The sequence below is a fragment of the Cricetulus griseus genome, chromosome 2, assembly GCF_003668045.3.
Source record: "Cricetulus griseus strain 17A/GY chromosome 2, alternate assembly CriGri-PICRH-1.0, whole genome shotgun sequence".
NCBI classification, from domain to species: domain Eukaryota; kingdom Metazoa; phylum Chordata; class Mammalia; order Rodentia; family Cricetidae; genus Cricetulus; species Cricetulus griseus.
In genome coordinates this window covers 144,527,407-144,540,999 of record NC_048595.1, presented here as the reverse complement: position 1 = coordinate 144,540,999, position 13,593 = coordinate 144,527,407, and the positions used below count along the sequence as shown (strand labels likewise).

The window sequence follows — 13,593 nt, the reverse complement described above, 5'->3', positions numbered from 1 at the left end:
GTACAGGGAAGGCTCTCTGAGTTACAGACGGAAGGAAAAGGGGGAAAAAAAGAAGGGGGAGGAAGAGGAGGGGAGGAAGGAGGAGGAGGAGGAGAAGGAGAAGGAGGAGAAGAAGGAGAAGGAGAAGAAGAGAGAAGAAGAAGAAGAAGAAGAAGAAGAAGAAGAAGAAGAAGAAGAAGAAGAAGAAGAAGAAGAAGAAGAAGAAGAAGAAGAAGAAATGAAAAGTAAAGGACATAGCACATGGCATGGTGCTATGGTAGTAGTAGGTATGGTGAAGGATAAAGTTTATTATAGATATACGGGAGAACATAGAGGCAGTGACATTTGGGAGAGTCTAGAGTGGACATGACCCTGAGTCATGTAAGGAGAGGTGGGAGGGAAAGAGAAAAGGAAAAGTTAGGGTTTCTGTTGCTGTAAAGAGACACCATGACCACAGCAACTCTTACAAAGGAATCATTTAATTGAAATGGCTCACTTACAGTTTCAAAGGTTAGTCTATTATCATCATGACAAGACATGGTGGTGTTCGGGCAGACATGTTGCTGGAGAAAGGGCTGAGAGTTCTATATCTTGATCCAAAGACAACAGGAAGAGAACTGAGATACTGGGCATGGCTTGAGCATATATGAGACCTCAAAGCCTGCCTCCACAGTGACACACTACCTCCAAGAAAACCACACCTACTCCAACAAGGCCACAACTCCTAATAGTCTCACTCCCTTTGGGGGCCATTTTCTTTTAAACTATTGTAGAGAGAAACCAGCTGCAACAGCGGGGGGGGGGGAAGGGGGGAAGAAGAAGAAGAAGAGGAGGAGGAGGAGGAGGAGGAAGAGGAAGAGAAGGAGAAGGAGGAAGCAGAAGCAGCAGCAGCAGCAGCAACCAATTAACCAAAATGGTTGACCTATACAGGGAAGGCAGACCAGTTCCTTGGCTGATGAGTTCAGGGTAGGGGGTAGGGTTTGGCAGCCAAGAGGGATTTATAACAGGTAGGGACTGAGGATGCTGGGAGAACCTGGTGGCCAGGTGTGCTTTGATATGTTAAGTAGGCACCTTGTTCATTTGTCCCAGGTTTGAAAGCCAAAAGGGACATAAATGTGAAAGCTGACAGCATATTTGTCATCCAAAGGCACAAAGCAAGGATGTAGAGTCAGGAGAGAAGACACCAGGTCTGCAAATGGGGCTATACAAACCGAAAAGCTCTAAGAGATTTGAAAACTAACAAACAAACAAATAAACAAACAAACTTAAAATGTGACCAATGAGCCAGGAATAATGGTACAAGCATACAATCCTGCTCTCAGGAGGATGAGGCAGGAGGACAATGAGCCTGTTCCAAAAACAGCTGACAGATCTAGAAATGCAAGCCTGATGAGCACTGTTTACAGTGCTTTCATGGATTCTGTTACTGTACTTAGTGACTGGTTTTGATTGGTGGAGGTGGTAGAAACATACAGACTTGGAAGGAACTACAAACAGGCAGTGTGAATTTCTCCTGGAGGCCTTCCATACGGGGAGATCATAGTAACTACAGGAAGATGTACTGCCAGATTGTTTTTAAGACAGAAAAATTGTCTTAAAAGTGAAGTTGGAGGGATAGCAAAAAGAGAGAGACAGACTGACCAAGAGAGAGACAGACAGACAGAAACAGGAAGAAGAAAAAAATCAAGGCAGAAGACTTTAATACTATAATGTAGGAGAAAGCAACGAGACATGAAAATCCCATGAAATATTCTAAAGAACACGAGCAGTCAGACACAATTAAGAACAGAATGGGTAGGAAAGAGCTGGGCTATACTGTGCAGACAGAACAAGACCACAGTGTCTTCTCTCCTAATACAGAATGGGGGATGGTGGAAACTCCAATATTGCCCGCAATACCTCAGAAAAGCTAATAAATGTGACAGGCTGCAGTTTTGCCTATTTTCCTGGCTTTGTAGAAGCTAGAAAACATCAAATAACCCAACAGCCACCTGCTTTATAGATTAACCAAATCTTACAGAACCAACTGTTTCCATATTATATGCAAGTCTATGACTATCAAAATACCCAATATTTAAAATGTGTTAGGGTGCGCACTGTGGATCCCATCCTGGCAGGATCCAGCCCACCCAGAGACTGCAAGGGTCCTAGTCCTTTCCTCCGCTCACAGGACTGGGTGAGCTTGGGCCTGTTTCATCTGCCCTGCTTGGAGACACCTGAGGCCTGGGATTGAGCACCAGCCCACCCAGAGACTGCCAAGGCCCCAGTACCAGTCCTGCCTCCATCAGAGAGACATCAGATTATTGGACCTGTTTGTACCCACCAGAAGGAAACCTTAGTCCTGTATCCACCAGGAGAGGAAGAGACTCCTTCTACACCCACAGAAGAAGGTATGGAAATAAGACAATATACAAACACATTCAACAACAGAAAAACCAATATGACACCACTGGAGACTAGGGACACTACACCAGCAAGACCTGAACATCCCAAGGCAGATGAAGCAGAAGAGAATGACCTTAAAAACAACTTGATGAAAATGATAAGAGGCCCTCAAAGAGGATATGAGAAAATCCCTTAAAGAAATGGAAGAAAAAACAAACAAAAAAATATAAGATATCAACAAATCTCTTAAGGAAACAGTTCAAGACCTAAAAACTGAAATAGAGATGATGAAGAAAACACAATCTGAGGGAATGCTGGAAATAAAAAAGCTGGGTAAATGATCAGGAACAACAGATGCAAGCATTACAAACAATACAAAAGATGGAAGAGAGATTCTCAGGTGCTGAAGATACACTAGGAAAAATAGATTCATCGACCAAAGAAAATCTTAAGTCCAACAAATCCCTAACACAAAATATCCAGGAAATATGGGACACCGTGAAAAGACCAAACCTAAGAATAATAGGTATGGAAGAAGGTGAAGAAATCCAACTCAAGGGCACAGAAAACATATTCAGCAATATCATAGAAGAAAACTTTCCCAACCTAAAGAAAGACATGCCAATGAAAGTACAAGAAGCTACAGAACACCAAATAGAATAAACCACAAAAAAAGTTTAATAGTCAAAACCCCAAACATATAGAATAAAGAAAGAATATTAAGAGCAGCTAAGGAAAAATGTCAAGTAACATATAAAGGCAAACCTATCAGAACTACACCTGACTTTTCCATGGAAACTCTGAGAGACAGAAGGTCCTGGATAGATATTCTACCAACATTAAGAGATCACACAATGCCAGTCCAGACTACTATACACAGCAAAGCTTTCAATCAATATAGATGGAGAAAACAAGATATTCCATGACAAAACAAGATTTAAACAATACATATCCACTAATCCAGCCCTACAGAAAGTTCTGGAAGGAAAACTCCAACCCAAGGAAGTTAACTACAACCAGAAAAACATAGATAATCCCACTTTACCAACGCCAAAAGAAAAAAGTGGTGGAAATCCACATACAATTCCAACAACAACAACAAATCCAAAACAAACAAGAATCAATAATCAATGGTCATTAATATCCCTCAATATTAATGGTCTTAACTCGCCTATAAGAAGACAGGCTAAAAGAATGGATATGAAGAGAGAATGCAACCTTCTGCTGCACACAAGAAACACACCTCAACTTCAAAGACAGACGGTACCTCAGAGTTAAGGGTTGGGAAAAGATTTTCCAATCAAATGCACCCAAGAAACAAGTGGGGGTAGCAATCCTAATATCTAACAAATTAGACTTTAAACTAAAATCAATCAAAAGAGATGAAGGAGGTCATTTCCTACTCATCACAGGAGAAATCCATCAAGATGAAGTCTCAATTCTGAACATCTATGCCCCAAATACAAAGGACTCCACATTTGTAAAAGAAACATTACTCAAACTCAAATCACACATAAAACCTCACACACTTATAGTGGTAGACTTCAACACCCCACTCTCACCACTGGACAGGAACACCAGACAGAAACTTAACAAGAAACAAAGGAACTAACAGAAGTGATGGCCCAATTGTGCTTAACAGACATCTATAGAACATTCCATCCAAACACAAAAGAATATACCTTCTTCTCAGTGCCACATGGAACCTTCTCTAAAATCGACCACATACTTGGCAACATAGCAAACCTCAACAGATACAAGAAAATTAAAATAACCCCCTATATCTTATCAGGCCACCATGCTTTAAAATTAGAATTCAACAACAACACGAATTGCAGAAAACCTACAAACTCATGGAAATTGAATAATGCCCAATTGCACCAATCCTGGGTCAAGGAAGAAATAAAAAAAGAAATTAAAGACTTCTTAGGATTTAATGAGAATGAAGACACAACATACCCAAACTTATGGGACAATTTGAAAGCAGTGCTAAGAGGAAAGTTCATAGCACTAAGTGCCCACATGAAGAAAACTGGAGAATAGTCACACTAGAGAATTAGTACCACAACTGAAAGCTCTAGAACACAAAGAAGCATACACACCCTGGAGTAGAAGCCAGGAAATAATCAAATTGAGGGCTGAAATCAATAAAGTAGAAACTAGGAAAATAATATAAAGAATCAATGTAACAAAGAGTTGGTTCTTCTAGAAAATCAACAAGATAGACAAACCGTTATCCAAACTTACCAAACCAGAGAGTGAACATGCAAATTAATAAAATCAGAAATGAAAATGGGGACATAACAGACACTGAGGAAATCCAGAGAATCATCAGGTCATACTTTGAAAACCCGTACTCCTCAAAATTCTAAAATCTGAAGGATATGGACAATTTTCTGGATAGATTTCACTTACCAAAATTAAATCAAGAGCAGACAAGCAATTTAAATAGACCAATAACCACTAATGAAATAGAAGCAGTCATCAAAAGTCTCCCAACCAAAAAAAGCCCAGGGCCAGATGGCTTCAGTGCAGAATTCTACCAGAAATTCAAGGAACAACTAATACCAATTCTCCTCAAAGTATTCCACACAATAGAAGCAGAGGGGTCATTGCCAAACTCTTTTTACGAGGCTTCAATAACCTTGGTACCCAAGCCACACAAAGATACAACTAAGAAAGAAAACTACACACCAATATCCCTCATGAACATTGATGCAGAAATACTCAATAAAATACTGGCAAATCGAATCCAAGAACACATCAGAAAAATCATCCACCATGACCAAGTAGGCTTTATCCCAGGGATGCAGGGATGGTTCAACATATGAAAATCCATCAATGTAATCCACCATATAAACAGACTGAGAAAGAAAAACCACTTGATCATCTCACTAGATGCTGAAAAAGCCTGTGACAAAATCCAACACCCCTTCATGATAAAGGTCTTGGAGAGAACAGGGATAACAGGAATATAATAAAAGCAATATACAGCAAGCCAACAGCCAACATCAAACTACATAGAGAGAAACTCAAGGCGATTCCTCTAAAAATCAGGAACAAGACAAGGCTGTCCACTCTCTCCATACCTCTTCAATATTGTCCTTCAAGTTCTAACTAGAGCAATAAGATAACAAAAGGAGATCAAGGAGATACAAATTGGAAAAGAAGAAGTCAAAGTTTCACTATTTGCAGATGATATGATAGTTTACATAAGAATGACCCAAAACACTCTACCAGGTAACTCCTACAGCTGATAAACTCCTTCAGCAAAGTGGCAGGATACAAGATTAACTCAAATAAATCAGTAGCCCCACTATATACAGATGATAAATAGACTAAGAAAGAAATCAAAGAAACATCACCCTTTACAATTGCCAAACCAAAAAAGTGAAAGACCTGTATAGTAAGAATTTTGAGTCTTTAAAGAAAGAAATTAAAGAAGATACCAGAAAATGGAAGGATCTCCCATGCTCTTGGATATGCAGGATCAACATAGTAAAAATGGCAGTCTTGCCAAAAGCAATCTACAGATTCAATGCAATCCCCATCAAAATCCCAACACAATTCTTCACAGATCTTGAGAGACCAATTCTCAACTTTATATGGAAAAACAAAAGACCCAGGATAGACAAAACAACCCTGTACAATAAATGAACTACTGGAGGCATCGCTATCCCTGACTTCAAGCTGTATTATAGAGCTATAGTCCTGAAAACAGTTTGGTATTGGCACAAAAATAGACGCGTAGACCAATGGAATTGAATTGAAAACCTTGATACTAACCCAAATACCTACAAACACCTGATTTTTGACAAAGAAGCTAAAGATATACAACGGAATAAGGGGAGCATCTTCAACAAATGGTGCTGGCATAATTGGATGGTGGCATGTAGAAGGCTGCAGATAGATCCATGTCTATCACAATGCACAAAACTTAAGTCCAAATGGATCAAAGACCTCAACATAAATACAGCCACACTGAACCTCTTAGAAGAGAAGGTAGGTGATAACCTCGAATGAATTGGTACAGGAGATCACTTCCTGAACATAACAGCAGTAGCACAGATGCTGAGATCAACAGTTAATAAATGGGACCTCCTGAAACTGAGAAGCTTCTGTAAGGCAAAGGACACAGTCAACAAGATAAAACAGCAGCCCACAGAATGGGAAAAGATATTCACCAACCCCACATCTGACAGAGGGCTGATTTCTAAAATATACAAAGAACTCCAGAAGCTAGTCTCCAAAACACCAAACAATCCAATTAAAAAGTGGGGTACAGAACTAAATAGACAATTCTCAATAGAGGAATCTAAAATGGCTGAAAGACACATAAGAAAGTTTTCAACATTCTTAGTCATGGGGAAATGCAAATCAAAACAACTCTGAGATACCATCTTACTCCTGTCAGAATGGCCAAAATCAAAAACACCAATAACAGTTTGTGCTGGAGAGGATGTGGAGAAAGGGGTTCACTCCTCCACTGCTGGTGGGAGTGCCAATTCATACAGCCACTTTGGAAATCAGTATGGTGATTCCTCAGGAAAATGGGAATCAGTCTACCACAAGATCCAGCAATTCCACTCTTAGGCATATACCCAAAAGATGCATACTCATACAACAAGGACATCTGTTCAGCTATTCTCACAGAAGCACTATTTGTAATAACCAGCACCTGGAAGCAACCTAGATGCCCCTCAACTAAAGAATGGATAGAGAAAATGTGGTACATTTACACAATGGAGTACTACTCAGCGGAAAAAAAACAATGGAATCTTGTAATTCGAAGGCAAATGGGTGGAACCAGAAGAAACCATTCTGAGTGAGGTAACCCAGTCACAAAAAGACAAACATGGTATGTACTAACTCATATATGGATTTTAGACATACAGCAGAGGACTACCAGCCCACAATCCACACCACCAGAGAAGCTAGGAAACAAGGAGGACTCTAAGAGAGACATACATGGTCCTCCAGAGAAGGGGAAAGGGACAAGATCTCCTGAGCAAATTGGGAGCATGAGGGGAGGGAAGAGGAATCAAGGAGGATGAGAAGGGGAGAAGAGGAGGGGTGAGGAGGTCATGAGGGAGCAGGAAGTTTGAGTTGGGGGAAGAATAGATGAGAGCAAGATAAGAGATAACATAATAGAGGGAGCCATTATAGGTTTAAAGAGAATTCTGGCACTAGGAAAAATGTCCAGAGATCTATAAGGATGACACCAACTAACAATCTATTGTTATATATATATATATATATATATATATATATATATATATATATATTGCAATATTGGAGAGGCTACCTTAAATGCCCTTCTCTGATAATGAGATTGATGACTACCTTATATGCCATCCTAGAGCCTTCATCCTGTAGCTGATGGAAGCAGACAGACACCCACCGCTAAACACTGAGCTGAACTCTGGAATCCAGTTGCAGAAAGGGAGGAGTGATGAGCAAAGGGGTCAAGACCAGGCTGGTGAAACCCACAGAAACAGCTGACCTGAACAAGGGGTTGCTCATGGACCCCAGACTGATAGCTAGGAAACCAGCATAGGACTGTTCCAGATCCCCTGAACAATGAGGTCAGTTTGGAGGTCTGGACAATCTGTGGGGCCATCGATAGTGGATCAGTATTTACCCCTAGTAAACAAATGGACTTTAGGAGCCCTCTCCACATAGAGGGATACTCTCTCAGCCTAGACACACTGGGGAGGGTCTAGGCCCTGCTCCAAATGATAGGACCGACATTGAAGATCCCCCATGGAAGGCCTCACCCTCCCTGGGGAGCAGAAAGGGTTTGGGATAGGGAGTCAGTGGGGGCAGGGGAAGAGGGGACGGAGAGGGAACTGGGATTGACATGTAAAAGAAGCTTGTTTCTAATTTAAGTTAAAAAATAAATAAAATAAAATGTGTCAGGGAAAGCCATGCACAACTGAAATGTTTTTCAAAAGAACAGAGTTCAAATATGGATGTACTACTTGTCAATTTTTTTCTTTTGTATGCAAAATATATGCATATGTAGCTACAAATTTAAACTGCCTGTGTTTTAAAAGAACATCATTGTTAGTAAATGCACAGATAATAGTAACACTGGCACATACAAATTATAATTATAATTTCTTGTATAACTATGAACCTTACATTGGAAAGGACGTATCAATATTTAAGCACTGCAACACCCACTGTCCTTCCTGCTTCTACCAGCTTGATTTACCAGGAAGAACACTATACTCCATACGTAAGTAAGTGCTGGTGCTGGCATTTATGAACTCCTAAGCAAGACACACATTTCTATGACTGAGATCCTTCAATTACAAAATGTTAGAAATCTTATGGCTTCAAGGTTCTCTTGTGAGCTACTACATCTGAGAGCTTTACAAAATAGAACATAGCAAACTTGCTTAAGACTTCAGTGTCTTCACGCCATCCACACACACCCCCAAATAGAGCACAGTTAACAGCTGACAAATGAGTCTGATAGTCGGTTAGCGAGTCCATCTCTTTATGACCTTACCTTCGAATGAGCAGGCCCGCTTTCACTCAGAAGCTTATACTGGGGTTGGATGCTATGGAAACGGGCTAACTCATTTACCAGACACATTGGAGTTTTCTCTTTGGGGTTTGCCATTTTATCGTGAAGAGAAGCTGTAAATAAAAAGGCTGTAATGTTTTTGTCAAGAATGACTTTTTAAAATGGAAGAAAAACTAGTGTTGACTCTTTAGACTAAAGTTAGATTGTACATCTAAATTACTTTCATGAATTTGTATTTAAAACTTTATATCTTGTAATGTTTTCCACCACATGCAATAGAATAATGCAGCAAATCTTGAACAATAAACAAAGGTTTGTTTTTTCTTACCTAAGTTTTTCTCTATACACATATAATAGCACACTTAAAGATTATAAAAATAGCTTTTAATATATTATCATAACTTTTCCTTTTCTCTCAAAAAACTCTTACCATCATCAGGTCAGTTTCTTGATTCTTGTTACTATAAAAGTAAATTTTGTATGAACTTGAACTCACTATGCAGACAAGGATGACCAGTGCTGGGATCATAGGTAGGAGCACCCCATCCAGTCTCATGGAGGGATTGAACCCAGGGCCTCCTGCATGATAGGTAAACCCTCTGCCAACTAAGCTATAGCCCTAGCCCAATTTCTGTCCACCTTTTTTCAAACAGGCAACAAAAGGAGTAGGAAAAAAATTAAATGCTCACATCTAACACCAGCACTAAAACTGTTAACATTTCCTACATTTGCTTTGAACACTGTTTTATAGTTCTCAGTAACTTCTTTAAAAAAAAAAAACTAATAGTACTTAATTTTCATAAGTTTTCTTTAATCTTCTCCAAAGATTATCAAGATGAAATTAGAATGTACTCTTCCAGGTGAGTGTACATATATTTAGAGATATACATGTAGTCACAAGGAAGTCTTGATATATTTAACTTTTAATTCACATTGACAGCATCTAATAAATAAAGTCTTTTCAAATACTGTTCTCACTCTTTGGTATGTTGGTATTTTAATTGGCATGGATTTCTATATTATCTTTTAACAAATACAGAATTTCTGTGGTGCTATTGTAGTCCACCCCTATACTGAGACATTTACTAGCTGAATTCTTTACTCTCTTAAAAGCCAAATGGCTCTTAAAATGACTATGCCAAATAATCTTCCTCTACTTCAAACTTTAAAATGTGGAATATGGTCACATACCTTAATTTCATTTACAATTGGATGTTTGCCTAATGCTATCCCACTAGTGTCTGGACATTTTCTGCATTCCTAACTCATTAGTAAAGTTAACTACTTTATGTTACAGTCACCACGAGGGGCCTCTTCTAGTTCTTATTGGTTATATCTTATAGCTATCAATCTTTTTCTATTATGGTTTGTGCATTTTGGGTCTTAGAAATTCTTCCCTAACCTTCAAGGTCATAGGCTTAAACTCATTAACCCTCTGTCCCTCCTGTAAGATGAAAGTGTGCACTCTATCCTGTTGCTAGTTGACATGCGCCTGGAGCCCTGACTATGTGGGAGACTAAGCTGGGAGCATCTCTTGAGCCCAAGACTTCAGAACCAGTCTGAGCACCACAGGGAGACTCTGTCACAAAAAAATAATAAATATAAATAGAAGGATAAAAGAGGAGGAAGGGTCTACTTAACTCCTAAGGCACCATAAGGTAAGAGCTTAAATGCTTGTTGTCATTTACTACAGTGCACAGTTTCAAAACAACTTGGTGCCAGTCAACTAGTTTATCCCATGTTTTCCTTTACTCATCTATAGATACATTTCAATTTTTTGGTTTTTATTTCATCTCCCATTTATCAAGGCCAAAAAAATTTCAAGATCTAAGCCTAAAACATGCAAGCACATCACTTTCTGCTGAAGCAGTAATAATGTATGAAGAATACATAAAGAAAGGGGCCAACTTAGAAACTCCATCTACAAACTTACACTAAAGGTTTACTGAAAAAAAACCTGTAGAGTTCTTAATGGGTACAACAGTATGGTATAATTCCTTGTCATTAACACTATGGCTAAGAAATGGTTTCTTAAGAAAGCTACATAAATATTCAATGCAGCACAGGCAACAAGAAAAATCTAAGCAAACAAATTATAACTGATACAGCTGATGGCTGGTCTAGTAAGCCATTCTAAGTGTCTCACAAACTAAAACAAAACTAGTCATTATTATTATGGAAGAGAGTCAAAATAGATAAAAGTTCTGGTAGGTTTGGGAAAACCTGCCTTCTATGTAATTCACTATGTATCATGCAAAAACGCACTTTATAAAATACATATTCAGTTGAGCTCACTATAAAAAATTTGATGATCTGATACTATGATCAATTTTAGTTCTTTGTTACCATAACATGAACTATTCCAAGCATTAGAAATAGACCAGCTTATTGAATATTTTTAAAAATCAAAAACAGGCAGATATGGTGGTACATGTCTAATATCCTAACACTCAAGAAGGTTTTCAGCAGGAGGATCATGAGTTCTAGACCAATCTGGACTATGTAGCAAGACCCTATATCAATAAAATAAAACAATGACAAAAAATGAAATCAAATGCTAAAAATAAGAAAGCATTAGTATGGTAAAAACGTTGCCCAATCCAAAATAGCATTTACACTAAACACATAATTTTCATTCTATAATACTATGAACTTACATTATAACACAAAAAATTAAAAACATACCTGTCATAGTATGAACATTTTATAGATGAAAATGTTTAGCTGTGTATTTTTTCTATTTATTTATTTATTTATTTATTTTGGTTTTTCAAGACAGAGTTTCTCTGTATGGCCCTGGCTGTCCTGGAACTCACTCTGTACAGCAGGCTGGCCTTGAACTCAGAGAGTCACCTGCCTCTGTCTCCTGAGGGCTGGGATTAAAGGAGCATACCACTACCGTCTGTGTAATTGCTAAATGATGTGGGATGTCCTTCTATATGCTGTAAATATGAGTTGCTTTTCTTGGTTGATGGATAAAGCTGATTTGGTCAATGACCAAGCAGAATAGAGCCAGGCAGGAAATCCAAACAAAGCTACACAGAGAAAGAAGACAGAAGCAGGGAGACACCATGTGGCAACCAGGGAGGCAAATATGAGGTTACAAGCCATGTAGAAATGGGTTCATTTAATTGTGTGAGCTAGTAAGTAATATGCCTGAGCCATTGGTCAAACAACTATAATTAATAATAAGCATCAGAATGATTATTTAATAAGTGGCTGTGGGGACCAGCGGGCAGGAAGAAACCAGTCCAGCAGCACCAGGTGAGACAACAACATTGTAAATATAATTTATATTTATGCAAACCTTGTTTGGTAACAAAACTCCATCAAACTCATTTCCAGGAAGCACAAAGTAGTAATATATGGTATAAAGCTTTTATTTCATTTATTTTGACTTTTCCTTCAATAAATTAATGAATTCAATAAAATATCTCAATGTATGACAAGTTTGGTACAAGATAAAATTAGTGATTTCAATAAAATAGCTCAATGTATGACAAGTTTGGTGCAAGATCCTATTTGATAAAGCTTCAAAACTAAAATCAAAATGCTTAAAATGGTAGATTAGAAAATAATTATAGATAATAATTTCTTTCACAACTATAAATAGTTATCATTTTTTGTTTAGGACAAGGTCTCAGTATGTAAAGCAGCCTAGCCTGGAACTTGCTACTTACCCCAAGCTGATCCTAAGTTTCTACTCTCCCACTTCAGCCTCCCTAGTGCTGAAAACACAAACGTGTGCCATCACACTGGGCCTATTCTACTATTTAATCAGAGATCTTATCGTATTAACTACTTCACAGATCTCGGACTTAAAATACTAATTTTGATAAAGTATCTACAAAACTAGAAAACGAAGCACTCTACAAAGAAGCCGGGATATATGGCTAGGTTGTAATTCAACAGTACAGCTTACACAACAGGCGTTGAGTCCTGCTGGCTTCAATCCCTAGCAGTGGCAGGGAATGCAGAACTGAGACAGGTAAACTTAGACATAATTTAAGATACAATGATACGTAGCGATATAGTTTCAAAAAACTAAGGATATCATCACTAAATAATGGGGAGGAGATTTATCTGGAGAGGAAGTAAGCAGGGAAACAGAGGAGGGATATATAACACCAAAAATGTTTGAAGGAGCCGCAGGGAATCATATTACTTTATATTTGCTTAACATTATATATAATATATATATATATAATATATGCATACAGTTTAATTAAAGTTTTACCATGAGGTAATAAGGCCTCCACCAAAACCAAGGACTACCTAAAAGCACGGAAATCTCCTTTTCAGTAGTCAAAGGAATCCAAGAGAGGCCCCCATAAACAATCTAGCCTATTGCTGTAACCCTGTGTTACCTCCCAGAAAAAGAAGGTCATCTTATCACCCTAAGCGCTGAAACTTTAATTAAACAGGTCAAAATGAAGAAGTTAACTAACTATAGGTTACCCACTCCCAATTAACACATTTACAACACAGCTCTTATACTTGAGGCTCATGGAGCACTGCAGAAGAGGGAATGGAGGGAAAAGTTATGTTAATATCCACGTTAATGTAAGAGAGAGAGGGAAGAGAGAGAAGAGGACATACGGCATGGATTGGAGTAAGAGAGGGAGGAAGAAAGGGGTAGATCTGGGAGGAGTTAGAAAGAGGAGCAGGGAGTGAACGTAACAAAAGACATTGTA

At 38.5% G+C, this 13,593-nt stretch overlaps 1 protein-coding gene across 1 annotated transcript in view; it reads right to left on the bottom strand.

Moving 5' to 3' along the window:
- Positions 1-8,995, bottom strand: part of Stau2 (staufen double-stranded RNA binding protein 2) — a 236,767-nt gene extending 227,772 nt beyond the window's left edge. Inside the window, exon 1 of the mRNA XM_035440003.1 lies at positions 8,882-8,995. Within this exon, the coding sequence (XP_035295894.1) occupies positions 8,882-8,995 (114 nt within the window). The remainder of the gene's footprint in view (positions 1-8,881) is intronic.
- Between the last annotated feature and the right edge of the window lie 4,598 nt (positions 8,996-13,593).